At 42.4% G+C, this 17,598-nt stretch overlaps 2 protein-coding genes and 1 long non-coding RNA gene across 6 annotated transcripts in view; 2 read left to right on the forward strand and 1 right to left on the reverse strand.

Moving 5' to 3' along the window:
* The window catches only part of SYTL5 (synaptotagmin like 5), a 92,982-nt gene extending 86,710 nt beyond the window's left edge, over positions 1 to 6,272 (forward strand). For all 3 annotated transcript variants that reach the window (XM_075033549.1, XM_075033551.1, XM_075033550.1), the window contains exons 16-17: positions 334 to 542; positions 1,156 to 6,272. In XM_075033549.1, the coding sequence (XP_074889650.1) occupies positions 334 to 542; positions 1,156 to 1,298 (352 nt within the window). In that variant the 3' untranslated portion in view covers positions 1,299 to 6,272. The remainder of the gene's footprint in view (positions 1 to 333; positions 543 to 1,155) is intronic.
* Positions 6,273 to 9,779: 3,507 nt separating this feature from the next.
* Positions 9,780 to 17,598, forward strand: part of LOC142033564 (uncharacterized) — a 33,717-nt gene continuing 25,898 nt past the window's right edge. Inside the window, exons 1-2 of the long non-coding RNA XR_012651246.1 lie at positions 9,780 to 10,333; positions 10,548 to 10,701. This is a non-coding gene — a long non-coding RNA (uncharacterized LOC142033564). The remainder of the gene's footprint in view (positions 10,334 to 10,547; positions 10,702 to 17,598) is intronic.
* The window catches only part of SRPX (sushi repeat containing protein X-linked), a 47,774-nt gene continuing 41,241 nt past the window's right edge, over positions 11,066 to 17,598 (reverse strand). For both annotated transcript variants that reach the window (XM_075033553.1, XM_075033552.1), the window contains 4 exons: positions 15,865 to 16,044; positions 15,269 to 15,402; positions 13,861 to 13,982; positions 11,066 to 11,606 (listed from right to left, as the gene is read on the reverse strand). In XM_075033553.1, coding sequence (XP_074889654.1) covers positions 11,426 to 11,606; positions 13,861 to 13,982; positions 15,269 to 15,402; positions 15,865 to 16,044 — 617 coding nt within the window. In that variant the 3' untranslated portion in view covers positions 11,066 to 11,425. The remainder of the gene's footprint in view (positions 11,607 to 13,860; positions 13,983 to 15,268; positions 15,403 to 15,864; positions 16,045 to 17,598) is intronic.

Below are 17,598 nucleotides of genomic sequence, written 5' to 3' on the forward strand. Positions count from 1 at the left end.
GACTGGACTGGGTGACTCCAGAGGCCCCTTCTAGCCAGGATTTTTATGATCCTGTCTATATTTAGTCTCGCTGAAATAAAAAGTTTGTGGTTAAGACGAAAGACATGGGGCAAGGAGACCTAATTTCAGTTTTTGCTGTTGATAACTGGCACTGTAGCTATAAGAACAAATGGAGCACAAATGCTAAACATATGCTTCAGGTGTATGCTTAATTTAATAACAGTGGGAAATAGGGTCCTGGTCTCATTTGAATCTCTACATGATTGTAATTCTTTGTGACTATTACATGACATCCTATCTACATATTCAATTTTCCTTTTTTATATCTCCCAGATACCTTCTCCCAGATGACAGCAAAGCTACAAAACACAAAACTCCTATAATAAAAAAGAGCGTGAACCCCCAGTGGAATCATACCTTTTCTTTCAGTGGCTTGAATTCAAGGGATATACGTAATGTCTGCCTAGAACTGACTGTGTGGGACAAGGAGTCGCTCTCCAGTAATATTTTTCTGGGAGGTGTCCGTTTGAGCACTGGAAATGGTAAGGTCCCACCTGACTGGTGATTGCATTTCTTAACGCTGCTGTCCTTCTTCCCCACCCCAAGTGATTCATGTATGTGAGGGACAGAAACGTTACTGGATGTATGGAAAGTATATGGGAACTTGGGGAAATTGAAAAGGGAGAGAAGGCAACAGGTAATGTGTAGATGATTTAGTTCTTTCCTTCATTCAGTGAGGCACAAAAATTTGGTGCCCTGTTGTACTTCTGCGCATTCTGGAATATTCTGGGAATACCTTGGAAGCGTTTCGTAGCATCCCAGTGAGAAGGAGGAGACTACTTTTGTCCAGCAGCAGCCTTTCTGCTGACGATGGTGTCATCTGGAAGAAGTGTGGGTCCATTCCTCCTCTGTTAGAAGAAAGTTGTTTGTGGTGCAGAGTGGGGAGGTTTATGTGCCTCTGCCCAGGTGCCATGAAGGAGTGTAATGACAAACTGGTGCTCTCCAGGAGCTACCTGTTTTCAGTACAACTCCCTGTACAGGTGGCAGTCTAAATTGCTTGTCGTCTTTCTTATACCCTGTTGGACCGAATAAGCAAGGATATTAAATAACTGGTTACTAATATGCCAAAATGCTTCATGTTTTTGCAATTGCCAGGTGTAAGTAATGGCAAGGAGGTTGACTGGATGGACTCTCAAGGGGAAGAGCAGCACCTCTGGCAGAAGATGATTGACAGTCCGGGAGCCCCTGTGGAGGGGATATTAATGCTGAGATCCAGCATGGGAAAACGCAGACTCTGAAAGACTTTAAGTACTTAAGGGGTACCACAGGTACTCTTGACTTCAGTGGTGTTCAGGCTCTTGTCACTTTGCCCATTTGAAAGTGGGGAAGGATTGTACTTTTTGCCTTGGATATTAAGGCTCCGAGTGAGATTTTAATGCATTCTGCACTTTCATGCGTACGTTTTAACCCAGGTTTCTTGTACAGATTGTGTTTCTCTTGAAGCCAGTGAGGACTGGACCTTGCACAGAGATTGGACTGGCTTCCCCTGTCCCTTCTGGTGACTGGTATGCGGCTGATGAACTCCTCTGCCTCTGGCAGGGCACAGAGTGAGCATCTAGTTAGTCTTTTAGTAAGTAATGCCTGGTTTACGTGTCTCCCTCTGGGTCAAAGATGGCCTAGAAGACAGCAGTGATACAGTACAAGCAGATTCAGAGTCTGTGCTTTGGTATTTGGAGGGTAAGAAGCCGTAATGTTACGAAGGATAACAAACAACATTTCTTTGTCATGTTTGCTGGTTGGGCTGTGCAGCGTGCAGGGTGGCAGGCTTGGGACCAAGCAGCGCACCAAGGAAGGCCAATGCACTGTGTTGCACACTAGAAATAAGGAGCAGGTGAGCTGGTGTACAGTGCTGGTGTTCTGGCATTCTCCAGGTTATTTTAATGCACTGTATAAAAGGCAGACTTGGTTCAAAGTAGTCAAAGAGCCTCTAATGAAAATAAATTGTAACAAATCCCCACACAGTTTCCAGAACTACATGGTATTACTGTGTTTTTCATTCAGTTGACAGCTCTAGCCAAGACCTTCTGGTGCCCTTGAACAGAAGGAACATGTTCACATGCCTGTCACCATCTGATGGGTCGCTGAGATGAGATCCATACTGGGTTTGGACATAGTTAGCTAAGACCTTGATGCAACAGATTTTGTAGTAGAGTGACGTGATTAAAGCACATGCCAGAATGATTTGCACAACTGTGGAATTTTCTCTGAATGGGCTGGTATCCCATTCAGGCATGCCCACGCATGTTAATTATTAACCAAAGTCGGACTTTTTTCTCCTGAACATCCCCCTGTGAGTTAACAGTGGATTTAATGATAAGAGTGAGTTTGGGCCAATTCAATCATTAATCTTATTAACTGTGACAATTGTTCAATGATAATTTTACCATTTGGTTTCCTAAAGTGATTTTACACCTACTTAGATCCCCCATCCTCTGGGGACTTACACAGGTCATATGTGAAGACCATGCTGTTTTGAATAGTTGTTGTGGGCTACTCCTACCATAATGAGGTAGGATTATAATCTTTTTTCAAGGCCAGCACATGTCTGCTTGCCAGATTGAATAATAATATAATTGCATGGTATGTGATTGCTCAGGGTATAAGACAAAGGAAGATCAGTAAACTGAGTGAACAACATTTCTTCTGAATTTTCCTAAACCAAACCAAACTTCTTTTTTTTTTCCTAAACCAAACCTAACTTTTGGCACTTAAACTACCTCTCTCTTTAACAGAATCGGTCTGAGTTGTCTTGGTTGTTTGTACTGCAAACCTGTATTTATTTGGGGAATAGTTATATTATCTTGACATGGAGGCACAAGCTTGACTTTTCCACTTGCTGGAAGTTGATTAAAAAAAGATAAAGCTTGTTAAATCTAAAGAAAATGATTCTTTAGGGTAAAATTCCAGCTAGAGTTGTAGAGGAACACTGGGCAGTTGGATGGTTTGGTTTTGTTTCATTTTGATGGTGAAAATGGGGAAAAACAGTAAGAACACAAAAATTCCTCCAAGTTGGACCCCAAAGCGGACACCTTTTTCTCTTGCCAAATTGAAAACCTTAAAAAATTTTGAACTGAACTAAACCTTTTATTTATACATGGAGTACAAGAGTTTGTCTAATTTTTGAATGGTATTTTCTAACCTTCTAAGTAAGAACATTTTAGTTAAATCAAGTCTTGCTTTGAAGGGAAAAAGTCTGTGCTTTACTACTTCAGCTTCTGCCCATTTTGGTCCTATGATAGAGTTTGTGATGAATGGACTCGTCTGGGAAGTGTAACCCAGCTCATACATGGGCTTTAAGTTCTGCCTTTTCCTTCCAAAGGGCCAAAATTTCCCTCTGAGCCTGCACCTGAAATTATAGACCGGGCTATGAATAGACTGTAGGTGTCAACTTCAGTTCAGCATATGAAAGGAAAAAATTTCAACTGGGAAGTAATTTCGGCCAACGCGGTGGTTTTTGCCATTGATGGGATTTGGAGTAGTGCAGTGAAATTACCTCCTAGGTTAGCAATGACAATTCTGCATTATGGTAGCATATAATAGGTATCACACTGTGCCTCAAATGAGCCTCGAAGAGATGATGAGCATCATATAAACACTAGAGCAATTTGGAAAGCTTTGCTGTTCTATGATGTTATCTGCACATTTGTAGGAAGCGTTTGATTTGTGGAAAATGTCACATTTAATTACATCTCTTATATCTTTGGTCTCTTCCTTTACAAAAATGATTTATGGTTTGGAAAAGCACAAGATGATTAACTGCAGATGTGATTTCTAGTTTCCCAGATATTTGAATTAATTGCCTGTAATTGTGCGTCATCACGTACTGTGTGTTACCAGGCTGAACAAAAAGACGGAAAGCCAGGAATTAGGCAAAAGCCTTCCTTCTGTATGTATGTTTAAGGTATTGAAGGTGCATGAACGGTTTATTCAAGGCTAATTTTTAGGAGAAAATAACCACAATTTTAGCAATGATTCATAAAATCCTTCCCTGAGTAAATAGACACAGCAGAGCTGATGTTTCTGAAGTATTTTTCCACACAGACTTAAGTAACTGAAGATGTGTCAGTGGAGAAGAAACCTTCTCTACAGTGTTTTCTGAAAATGTGTTGCACAATACCTTTTATTCTGATACATATTTTTCTAGCAAGGTAACTACAGGGCTTTCATCACTATCTTTTCCCCCTTGTGATTAGATTTTGAGGGTTTGGCCCATTAAAGAAGAACAAAAGTGCAACTTTCACTGTAAAATGTCAAGTGGGGCCAGTAAATACCTCTTTCGACAGTGTGGTTATTGCCAGTATCCATCAAAAAGAGCTGATGCTGAGAGCTCTCCAAGCCCTGACATCAGACTTTGGTATCCAGACCTGTTCTCTGGAAGTTTCTCTGCTCAGTTTATCAGCTACACGGGGACTTCAGGCTTCTAAATGTTGATGCTCTCGCATGCTTAGATGCCAAAAGCAGGCTAACGCGGGTTTGGAATGGTGACCTCATCTCTTCCACCTCCGTCGTGTTACGTTTGAGTGAGGGTGGGAGGAAAGCTGCAAAGGCTCTGAGGGACACTGTTTCCATCTTCCTGCGCTAATCCAAGTGCCACTGCCTTCCTTGAATGCCTTTTAGATACTACATTTCGATCTTTCTTTCCCAGCTGGATGCTTTAGCAGATGGCTTAAGAGAGAAGGCATTGGGATGGTGAGTATGCTTTGATCATGGTGCATTAGGCTGGAAGCTTATTCTTCTGTGCCTCTTCCAATGCAGATTATGCTAAGGTAGCATGAAAGAAGCATTTTTATGTATTAATTTTTTATTTTTGTTTTCCTGCCTGGTTAGGCCCTGCCAAGTGCAATTATTCCAAGTTGTATCCTGCAAAATATCAACTAAATTGTAACAGCAGAGCAGCTATTGAGCATCCACTAGTGCTAATTGATAAGGAGAGGTAACAGGAGGGGTGCATTTAGACTGGCATAATTTTGGCTTCTTGAGGGTTACATACTTTGCCCAGCTTCAGGCATGGAAGGTTTGTGGTTTGTTCTGGAGAGTCAATGAAGAGAGAGGCTGCTTGGATCTCCTACACCTCCAAAAAAGAGCTCAGAGTCCTATTTCCACAGCTGTCTAGTTTGTGAATTCACACAGTATAGGAAGGGTTGTACCTGAATCTTTGCAAGGGTCTCTCTTCTCTTCATCCCTCCCTTCAGCTCAGCAACCCTCACCAGAACGTTCTACCTGAACGATAATCTCCAGTATCTGGAAGGAGGCAGAATGCAGCAGTTAAGTGATAGCCCCACTTACGTGCATCCATACGAGGTAAAAACTGAAATTTTACTTCCCTAACATACAGTATTGATTTTCAGCACTTTGCAACAATGACAGAAATAACCATCTCCTGAGAGCTGGTCCATGTGCTTTGTAAACTCTTTTTTTTAATAGTTTTTTAAAAATTATTATTTATTTATTTTTACACACAATGTTAACGTTTGAGAACCCTAGAGAAATAGTGGCAGAACATGTGATGAATTCCAAAATAGGATGCTGACTTATTTGCAGTGATGTCTTTTACCATAACTCAGCAGGAGATGCTGAGAAGCACGCTAGTAGAACCTTACCACTGTGTCCCATGAATTTCCCGCCTGGTGATTTCATGTTTGCAAATGCTGTTTGATAAGTGGTAATAAGACAGTGTTAATTATACTGTGTATATTGACACCAGAAAGTGAATCTCAGCTTGCTTTTTAGGTGTTTTCTAGGTTGTTTTGAAACTCACCCTTGCTGTATCTTGGGCCTTTATTTAGATTAGTGATTTCAACAATTCTGCTTTGTGGCAATAACATCTATATGGCTGTGTGCTACTGCTCCTGAGAGCTTGGTGTATATTTTTGAGGGTAGTTCTAATTGTTGAGGTTTGCCTAAAGCCAAGTGTAGTCATTTGTTGCAGCAATTGGAGAATGTAACGTATCCCTCGTTCTGCCTTTGTTCTGCTTAAAATCTGTTGCTAGCTATTTGTTTTAATTATTCTGCTGGACGTGAACAGTAGTAGCAGTAAATGGCATTGTGGTATGTTAAGTTCTGCCCAAATTTAGACAAAACAAAATGTTTCCTGCCCAGAACGTTTTTGTACTATGCACTGTACGTTCAGTTTTGTGGACAAAGGTGGCTGGTAATACATTTGCAGCTGTTGTCAAGATTACTGTTCTATCTTTTAAAATTAAAATAGTGAAACATGTTGCTGTGTCCTCGTGTCTCCTAAAATGCATTACAGCAAACTTATAAGCATGTATTTCAGGAATATCCCCTATTAACTCATTGAGGTAAAGGCATTACTTATATTTGACGAACAGTGCAAGAGGCCTGCCATGTCTTCAGAGGTGGGACTCCACTGACGGTGTCTCTGTTTTTTTGGTCTTAATTTCTCCACTGTTAGTGGTTTTAAGCTATTTTTTTATTTCATGAGCATTAAACCTGTTTTCTTTTTAACATGCAATTCTAAGAATAAGGGAAATGCAGTGTTGTCTTCCCTCTTGCTAAAGAATTATTTTACGTGTGCCTTAACCCTGCATGTTCAGCAGGTCCTCCCCACCGTCTCCAAATCTCCTGCCTCTTCCCTAGTTCGAGGTCCTGCCCACTTGAAAACCGAGGTACGTTCAAAATGCTGCTTTTCTGTAATTACTGGCCCTGGTTTTTTTAAACTTTTTTTTTTAAGAAAAACCAAAAAACCATTTGATCACTCCATTAAATCTATACTTTCAGCTGAGTCGCGTTCACTTCAACTTACCTCTGAGAGCTGAGAGCTCTCTTCCATCTTCTCTTGGTTCTCCAGTTCTCCAGGTTTTTGTGTCTTGTTGTCCCTTCCTGACTGAGACGAACCAGGAAAGCAAATAACGCTCCTGGGCCCTGGGCCCGTGCTGGTCTCTGCTCCCTTTGCACTGGTCTGAAAGTCCAGCTCAGCGTCTTGGGTTCCTGCACCCTGGTTAAGGGGAGACCACCTCAGCGGGGTTCACTGCTGTCTTGGTGTGATTTGGGCACAAGCAGCTGGCTCCTTTGCCCTCACACCGCTCCCGTCTAGCTTGTCCCTGTGCTGGTTCTGGCTTTTATGAGGGTGGGAGGTCAAACACGCGTTGACTGGAAGGCAGCTGCAGGTGGGGGAAGAGCCCTCCTGCCATTCCTCTGCTCCTTGTACCTTGCTTTGGGGACCTTAGCTAAGGTTTTGCTTGGGGGTCTGGAAGACACCTCTGTAACTTCTGTAGAACTGAACTGCGGCCTCTCTTCCCCTTCTCTTTGAGGTGATAAATGCCACGTTCTCCTTGAGAATTTGAAGCATGGGCCAACCCTAATTACTGAGATTCAGGCCGCGGTTACTTCCTGGGTGCATGGGTGGGGAGATACGGTGGTAACTAGGTACGCACTAGCACATTCTGCATGGACACTGGCTTTGCCATCTGTTTCCCTTGCATTTTACAGAGCGTGCAGCGGCCGGATCACTGCGTGGAAGAGGCCGGAGAAATGCATGGGCTGTCCACCGCTGCCAGAGTCCTCACTGGCTCCTCTAGCCCAGCCAGCCTTGCTGCTCTCTGCCTTCCAGCGTCTCCTAGTGTTTTCCCACTCTTCCCTTCGTGGAGCTGCCACAAAAACATCCTCGAGCCACAGACGGGGAAGGAGAAACCGGCAGGAGCTACACGGCCGAGAGGAGCCGTGCCATCTCCCAACAGTGCGAAGCGTTCGCTCCCTTTTCCCTTTCTGCGGATGTACAGCGCGAACAGAGTAAGGTGAGTGGCTGGAGGCGATCTAGCGCTGGGATTGCACAGCCTAAGCTCCATTATTTCACCACCTCAATTTAAAAAGTGGGTTGCAATCGTAAGAGTATTTAAATGTACTTCAGGTTCCTTTTTAGCCTCTGTGTTTTCATTAATTATGTTAGGCGGTCTGACTCATGCTCTTATGTAAGTAGTGAGCTGTAACGAAGCTGCGTGCTGTAATCATTTAGCGCAGAGCTGTAAGGGTCATTGGTGTTTTCATTAAAGCGTAACGCTTTCTGTCCCAGAGGGGATGGTTTGAACTTCAGGAATAGGGATGTGCAACTTTAAATTTTGTCTCTCCTCTGATGGCAGGGGTTGTTCTCATCAAATTAGGTGGATTCTTGGGTAGGATTTGGGGAAAATCGGGCCATTTACAAAATTGTTTTGTGCTGATGAGAAATTGCTGCTTCCCACAATTATCCCAGTAGTTTTGATTGCAAAAGATGTTGCATGACAGAAACATGAACTCTTTTCTGGTCTAAAATGATTGAAGTCTTTGGTTCATATTCAAAATTGAAAAGTATCTCCAGATTGATGTAGGAACCTCCAGCCTGTGGCTGTATCCACACACTGTGATCTGTCACATCTTCTGCAACGAATAGCCTGGAGGTGGGAGTGGAAAGGGCAAAATTCATGGCAGGTCTTGCTCCTTGGAAACAGCCTTTAATCCTCCCAACTAAAATTCATGTTTTAAACGGGATTTGCATTTTGACAGCAGTGGTAGGATTAGAGCTATGGCAAAAGCAGCCATGTTGGTAGTACAACAAAGATTCCAGCCTGTATGATTTTGAGGGAGCTGAATTTTCTGTTAAATGCTTTTTTTAAAAAAAAAAAAAAAAAGTGCACTAGTGTAGATGCTGTACCTTGTTTACACAGTGTTATTTTTCTGGGACCTGAAGTCTACAGGATGAATAATTGGAATATATTTGAATATTTGGAGTTTATTTGAATATATAAATGCTGGGCTGAAGCCAGAAATACTAAGTCCCTTTTTCAAACACTCCTTTCCCAGAAGGCCAATCTGCCACATCCCTGCATAGCATACGTGCAGGCTGATTTGACTCCAAAACAGAGGTGGCACATGATGTTTTTCACTCTTCCCCACAAAAAAGTACAACAGAAGATGCCAGAAACATTTTATTACTAATCAAGAACAGCTTTTCTTAATCACAAGATTTTAATAGATGTTCTGTGTAGAACTATAACTAGTAATCCAATCACTCATGCACTCTCCTCCACTTAATTCAATTTCCTGTAACAGCGGAGTGATTGCAATCGCTTTCCTGATTGTAGCAATTGTAAAGCCCTGCTCTGGTTCACTCAGTCATGAAAAATGACTGGATGCACTGATTCTGTACCTAAATCAAAATGGAGCAGCTGCAGATTGGAATTGCAGCAATACAGTAGAAAAATCAGACCCATTAGAGATTTTTAAATTTTTTTTTTTTTAATTTTAAATCATTGGAAATCAGTTGATGTGCTTTTTCAATGAGGAAAGTGAGGAGAAAAAAAACCTGTCTACCTGCGCATTCATGCTATAAGGATATGTATGCCAAAGAACCTGAGCCAGAGAAGTGTGGCCACAGCAGCATGTATGTGGATGTGTCCTCAGGTTCTCTGTTCCACATGTGACACTTAAGGCATGAAGCAATTTGGTGTGCCCAGCCACATCTAGTTTTCTTAACCACTGGTGTTAGGCGGCAGAGGAGAAGCAACCTGGAGTACAGCTGTGTCCATCAGCACGCTGGCTTTTATCCGCCTTGTTCCTTTATAGTGGGTCCAGGACTTTGGGTTTGGTTTGGTCAGGTCTGGAACAGAAACGCTATTTCTGTGATTTTTTGTCACCAATCCTGTCCTTGCATCTTACTTCTAGGGACAACACTCAGAAAGCTCAGTCAGGGCTTCCTCGCCCTCCTGTTGCTCATCCTTGCAAACCTGGCACCACCACCACGTGTATCCAGATCACCCTTGCCTTTGGCATCAGCACTGCAGGGATTCATCACTGGGGCTGTGCCATGCTTTCGTACCTGCTCCGGTGAGTTCGGTAACAGTCTCCTAACGCTCTCGGAAGCAGACCATCCTGTCCAGAAGACAGGAGCTACCACCACCCACCCCCTCCTTGGTGCTGTTGCGCTTTAGTCCACAGTTAGCTTTTGCTAGCTAGTGTCAGGGCTGACTGCCCTCTCTTCACATTTATTCCCTCATTAACTAATTCACTTGCAGGAACAACCTTTTTAAAAGAGTTTTTTCTAATTTCAGAGGGTGTGAGAGACCGAACTCTGGTAAGGATTGCTTTAAACATGCTGTTAAACTGTTCCTTTACTGACACCAGAATGTAAAATTAAACAATCCACCTTACAGGCGAAGACAAACAAGCATTTGGCTGAAAAAACAGGGCTGTGCTCTTGAGCAGCAAGAATGAACAGCAAGACATGGGAGTGCTGCTTTTCAGACATGTCAAATTATGCATCATATCCTGTAAACAGGTATCCAAAGCTCTAACTCACAATTTTCACTCCTTTGATGCTTACATTCTTCATGCACAATGTATATTCTTTGCAGTGGATGGGCCAGACTGTGGGGTATAGTAAAACAATAAAAAACTCTGTCCTTTTTAGATTGCCTCCTAACACTTTTTATTAAGCAGGGAATGTTTTTGTTAATTTGTGAGTGATGACTTGCAAACAACTATTTTCACAGATCTGGAAATGACAAATCTTTGATGATGCTTCCCTGGGGGTGATGCTTCCTGCCATCAAATCAACAGCCTGGTTTGTCTCCAAGATAAAGGGGGAAAGAAATCTGCTACTCCAAGTCTGTTGGACATGAAAAGCCAGAAGCAGGAGCATACCAGGTTAGAGCATATTTTTCTATCAAGCATTGCAGTATGTGGCCTCTAGTAATTACTGCCCATCTTCTATACTGCTCACTGTTCCTTTATTATATTCCTTCTGGCAATGACTTCCATACCTCTATTAGCTGTTTTTTCCTCACTGCTGCTGAAAACAGGTACTTACATTGCGTTCAGCTTATGCTTTGTGTCTGTGATCGACCATGTTATTAGTGGAACTGAAAGACACTGCTCGGTTGCTTGTACACTTTCAATCTGAGGCTAATATGTCTGTTATAATCACTTGCAGAGAGGTATTTTGATCCAACTTTTGAATTAATCGATAAAAGTTTATCTCCAAAAGGAATTTTAGACAACTATCTGTTTGCAAAACAATATTTTATTAATAAAAAGACTTGTAAACAGTAAGAGAGAAACCCCAATTTTACACTGAATGAAAAATCCAAAATAAACTCCCAGAAACGTGCCTCAGTTCTTCACTCTCTGTACAAGAAATTTCATTGGGTAGTAATCCTACATACACATTTATCTAAAGATGGCTGAAAGTACAAAAAAGCATCATGCATACTTCTATGCAAAGTAGCTACACAGCCGGACAGACTTAAAAATAGACACAAAAAATCTGTACATCAGTGATTTAAAAAGCCATGCTTTTGTGTAGCACCAAGGGGAGAATTATGTGGATTAAAAAAAATTCACTGACAACTGCAGGCCTTGAGATCCTGAATTAGGGACATGACTGGCCAATTTCTGCTTGCAGTTTCATCTCTTCTTTTCTCAAGGGAAAATTGTCAATAAGTGCAAAGAGCTCAGCTGGCGTTGCTGGGAAAGGATAACGTTCCTTGTCCATTCCATGCTTGTCCATTACCACGATGTTGAAATTGTAATGGGGGATCCTCAGCAGCAGCCTGCAAAATAAGGAATGCGTTTTGTTAAAGCCTGGCATCTACTGCCTGGGCACTTCAAACTAATAAATGGCAGAACCAGCCTATTGGATCTAAGCAGAGGAAGGCAGGGATGGTCAGAGGGGGCTATACAGGCTCCGCTTTGTTTTCTTCTCAGACCTCTGACTGTTAGTATAGCACGTGTCATTCCCTATTGCTATCACAAGAGAAAAAAAAAAGGTAAGACAAAAGTACTACAATCATTGCCCAATGAAAACCACCGCAATGGAGCTAGAGTTACAAGTAGACTATTCCCTTTCTTAGCTGCCAGATGGTATAAAACCACAATGAGAAAAAGCAGGACAAAATTATTGGAATCAGTTTTCATCGCTTCCTAATAATAACCATCTACCTGGTGGTAACTCCAATTTAGGAGAACAAAAGCCACTGGTAATCATGGCAGAATCCTTTCCTTCCAAGTGGTAAAATAGGTCATTTGAGCTCCTCTGGAGGTGTGACAGGTGTAACAAAAGTATATCCTTGGTGCTCTTTTCATCTTTTGCTTGAAGGAGTTAATGAACTAGAAGATCCTTAGACATGCAGTCCATCAACACCACTAGTGTGGGGAAAATAAATTCAGGCAGCCATGACAGAATGGTGTCAGGACAGGAAAGCTGCCATGAAGAAAGAGGGTCTGGGGGGGGATGTTGGTAAGGTGCGAAGCATCAGAATTGACCTTCCTCAGCCTTCTAACAAGTTTGAGTGCTCTAGGTGGCATCTTGTTGCAGTTAGGGAGCTTGGCTATTAAATTCAAACTAAAATAAAGTTTGAAGCTAAGCTATGATGATAGGAAACTACCTTCCTCTTGTGCCTCATCTCACCTAAGAAAAAATGCTTACCTTCTACAAATCCAAATGCTAACTTCTGAGGTTTCCAAAGTTTTAACTAGAGTACCTGTGCTCATTAGTTTACTGAATGCCAGTTCTGGACAGCATCTTTATTCAAGATGTTTAAGGGTGCGTTTCATTTTGATTTAAGTGCCTTCCAGAACTAGAATGCTGTAATTCACACACTGCAGTAACAACAGAGAAAAAAAAAATCAAATGGAAAACTAACTTTTACTGAGTGCATGGCAGGTCATACTATACCAATTTCTGAAATGTAACCCCATTTAAGGTTGGGGGGGGGGGGGTGGCAGGGGCAGGGAATAAGGTGTTACCAGAGCTGCTTATTTTCTAGAGAGCCACAAGAAAACCATTTCAACTTTAGTAAAAGTACTTTTTTGAATAAAAGAGAAAGCTCTTTGTGCTCTCTTTTTCCTTTTGTAGAGAACAAATGTTTTTATATTTTGCAATCCAAAAAAACCTCTCCAACTTGTCAGCATTTTTCATTGTCCCCAGTTGAAACTCGCTCCATTTCCTCAGGCATATCACAGAAGATGTTGCCTAAAATGCTCCTGGACTTTTTTCCTAAATAACTACTACTTTCCCTGCCAATGAGGCCTCCTGGCCCTAGGAAATGCTGGCACTTGAAGTCTCCCTTTCAAGTGAAAACCAACCCCCTGCCACTCTCAACCCAAGTTAAAACAGTTTAGGCACCTCAGTAAAACTGTTGTAGTCAGGCTGGGGAGGCTGAGATAATTTCCCCTTTGAAATCCTGCCCGTATCATTTCTACATGTGGGACTTCAAAGAGCAACCACTGCTTCCCCTTCTAGCCTGGCCACAGCCACCAGCAGCGCTGCAGAGATGAGCTGTTGCTGCCATTTGGGGCTGCACTGGCAGCCGCTCCAAGGCTGTCCTTGCAAAGTGATTGCAGCCTGTCATGACTGCATCGGACCAACTCCAGCACAAATACAGACACACTTGAAGTGTTTTCAGTGGCAGCACCCAAAAATATAGACCTATAACACGATCAAAGAGATACATGGGGAGTTCACACGAATTCAGAAATTCACTCACTTTGAGCAAAAGGTCAAGGAAGACATGGCACTTGAAAGAGTGGCATAGACTTCAACTTGTGACCCATTTAAATGTGAAACAAGCTGAAGTCTATGCTTTTAATTTCATAAATACCAAATGCCCACAAATTTACAGTAGCTGTTGCACAGAGAGTGAGCAAATTAATCCTAAAACTTACTCATCAATGTCTGCCTTCCAGCATCTTGCTATGTACGTTAGAGTAGAATATGTATATTTAGAGAGTGAGATGCAGGGAATCAAAAGCAATACATCATATATGCTAAGGTGCAAACACAACAGTAGAGAGAGCTTACTTTACCTGAGTTGCAGGGCAAGTGATGGGGGCAGCAGCTTTACGCCTATTCTTCCTATCTGTGCTGGGAAGACACCAACCAATTCAACTACAGTAACATGTCGGAGGTCTAAACCACACTGGGCTGGCTGGAAGGGTTAAAAGAAGAAAGAGGTGTGTTTGTTAGTTATCAGTGAGAGAACAGGGGGTTGATTTGAGCATGCAGCAAGTGTTCATAAAGAGTCCGATCTTCCTATGTTAGTGAGATGGTTTAAACTGAAATGAGAGCATACTTTGAAAAGTCTCTAATTCTCACTGCGAAGAACTACAGCCTCACGACTCCAGGGGATGTTAAATGACGGATTCTTAACTACGCTAAGAAAAACAACACACAGGGACCACCCAGGAGAAATATAAACTTGGCTTTGTAATGACATGAAAAGATGCCAGGCTATTAAGCATTGTGCCACTAATCTAATTTGGCAATCAAAGCAAGGTATGTGAAATGGAAGTCAACTGCAGAAAGTTTTCTTTCATGTCAACTTTTTTGACCACTGTCAAGCAGTGGGAAAAGTGCTATAGCCATTAAATTTAGTATTTTAAACTATTTCATTTTGATCAATATATTGAATTTTCTTGCCAAGTTAATCTAATGGGAGAAAAGAAAAAAAAATTTTTTTTAATACAACTGTAACTTAAGCCAGCAGTTAAAAACATCATCATGCCTATAACCCAATGACTATTCATACTGAATTTTGTTACAGTTGTGAGAAAAGAAACAAGATAGATAGAAGCACTTGCTGCTGTGAAAGAATACAGGACTGACTCCTTTCCCTGAGGACACAGATACATTTCTGAGATACACCCCTAAGTCTAGGAAGAACCTAGAAAGAGCATCACATTTACAACACATAAGGACAATTACCAAGTTTTCTGTTTTTTTGGAGCAAAATACCCTACTGCTATCTCCAGCACTCTGGATGATTTCTATGCTGGGTCTCCACACTTCCTTGCATCATAGTTACAGCCTGTAAGCCTGGTTTGCATGAACTGCAACCACTGAAGTGCTGGATGGTTTGGGTTTTTTTCAGCTTCTTAAGGAGCTGTTAGGGAATAATTATTGAGCACAAGTTAAATTAATTTGGGGAGGATGGAAGAGGGCCAGAACTGCTTGGGATTCAGCAACTGGTCAGTCAGAGGCAGCACAATCCAGAAGGGAGCTGAATTAGAGACTGGGGAGATGTTTAAACTGAAACCCAGGTAAAAAGGATTAATCCAGAACCACTACTGCTTCAGCCACATCCTCCAATGGCTGCAATATAACAGCTGAAGTTTGTGGATTTATATCAAACAGTGGAGCTTTTCCTCTTGTGTCTTTCTTTAAAAATAAATAAATAAAAAATAGTTGCAGCCCCCCACCCTGAACTGTTTTTACCTGCAGCATCCCCAACTGCATCCTGTAGAAGAAGTTGGCTGCAGTAGGGGTTGAAATAATTAGCAGTCTCCGCTTCTCATAAAATTGATCCAGAAGTGCAGCTGCAGTCCTCACATTCACATTAATATTCATGGCTAGAATTAAATTTAAAACAAAAGTTATAAAGTATACTGAAAACAGATCCATTTCTAAAAGCACAAACTGTTAGACAGCAGAAGCACAGGAACAAGAGAATAATAATAAAGAAGATAGGGGTGAAATACTGGCCTCACTGAAGCCAACAATTTTATCTTAAGCTGTTCTGGCTTGCAAGATGGATTGACTCCAGAATGTGAAGTTCTGTACAGAGCTTTGGGCTAAAACATGCTATAAGTTGTGAGGTACCATCATCATCCTAGGAAAGAACAGCCAAAGGTGGCAAAGACTTCAGCTGTAAGTGCAAATTGGCAGAGGAGATGAAGATGTTAGGTTTCTTACCTCTAGGGCATTAAAGTTTGCAGCTGTATTCCACCTCACACCCCCTTCCCAAATTCTCACTGCCACGAGAACCATTGCTCTGGCAGCCCTTCTGGTAAAGTGGTGAAATACTCACTTACGTGCACAGGTCGGCTCCACTCCCGACCACCCCAAATTGTACTGGCATACTCTAGCTGGGCTTCCTTGCAGCTCGTAGCCACCAATGCAGGAGAACTCACATGTAGCACCATAGTTATTTCCATCACCTGAACACTTGATGTAGCCATTATCTGGGGCATTTAATTTCACACAGCGCCTGACTTTAAGCAAGAGGGAAAAAAAAAAAAAAAAAGACAAGACATGAATCACCCTGTTTGTTACAGGGTGGCATGGCCAGTGGAATACCAGTATGGCAGACATTTTTCTGTTTGCTTTCTGTATTGTTTGATTTATGTTTAGACTTAAAAACCCCAACCAACCAAAAAAACCCCCTCTTAACTCATACGAGCTGTCGGAGAAGGAGACTGGCCTGACTGAACAGAGAGCTTTGCCTGGAACCCAGAAAAGAAAAAAAAAAAGTTTTTGACCTTTGGAAGAAGGGGCAGGCAACCCAGGAGGACAACAAGGATGTTGTGAGGTTATGCAGGGAGAAAATCAGAAGGGCCAAAGCTCTCAAAGAACTTAATCTGGCTACTGCCATAAAAGACAATAAAAAAATGTTTCTATAAATACATCAGCAACAAAAGGAGGACTAAGGAGAATCTCCATCCTTTATTGGATGCGAAGGGAAACATAGCGACAAAGGCTGAGGTACTTAATGCCTTCTTTGCCTCAGTCTTTAATAGTAAGACCACTTGTTCTCTAGGTACCAAGCCCCCTCAGCAGGAAGACAGGGACAGGGAGCAGAATGAAGCCCCATAATCCAAGGGGAAATGGTTAGTGACCTGCTACACCACTTAGACAGACAGACCTGGGGGTGCTGGTCGACAGCCGGCTGAATATGAGCCAGCAGTGTGCCCAGGTGGCCAAGAAGGCCAACGGCATCCTGGCCTGTGTCAGAACTAGTGTGGCCAGCAGGAGCAGGGAGGTGATCGTCCCCCTGTACTGGGCACTGGTGAGGCTGCACCTCCAGTGCTGTGTTCAGTTTTGGGCCCCTCACTACAGGAAAGACATGGAGGGGCTGGAGCGTGTCCAGAGAAGGGCAACCAAGATGGTGAGGGGCCTGGAGCACAAGTCTTGTGAGGAGCGGCTGAGGGAACTGGGGCTGTTTAGTTTGGAGAAAAGGAGGCTGAGGGGAGACCTGATCGCTCTCTACAACTACCTGAAAGGAGGCTGTAGCGAGGTGGGTGCTGGTCTCTGCTATCAAGTAACTAGTGATAGGACAAGAGGAAATGGCCTCGAGTTGTGCCAGGGGAGGTTTACATTGGATATTAGGAAAAATCTCTTCACGGAAACGGTTGTTAAGCATTGGAACAGGCTGCCCAGGGAAGTGGTGGAGTCATCATCCCCAGAGGTATTTAAAAGACATGTAGATGTGGCTCTTAAGGACATGGTTTAGTGGTGGACTTGGCATTGCTAGGTTAACAGTTGGACTTGATGATCTTAAAGGTCTTTTCCAATCTAAATGATTCTATGATTCTGTATGTAAACTGACATGATACAGATGTATAGGTGTACGCATGTGATTGTGGTGTCATGGTGACAAAAGGTCATGGAGCCCAAAGAGAGCTGAAGCTGAAACCTACACGTTTCACCTCTGTATATTCAAATCCAGATTTCAAGATCTGGACTTGTGAAAGGGCAGCCCTGCTTGACAGATGCGAGTCACAGCTGAAAGAGCTCCTTTGCATACTTGTTTCAGGAGCTCATAAGCT

This window comes from Buteo buteo, chromosome 8 (genome assembly GCF_964188355.1).
Source record: "Buteo buteo chromosome 8, bButBut1.hap1.1, whole genome shotgun sequence".
In the NCBI taxonomy this organism is placed as follows: domain Eukaryota; kingdom Metazoa; phylum Chordata; class Aves; order Accipitriformes; family Accipitridae; genus Buteo; species Buteo buteo.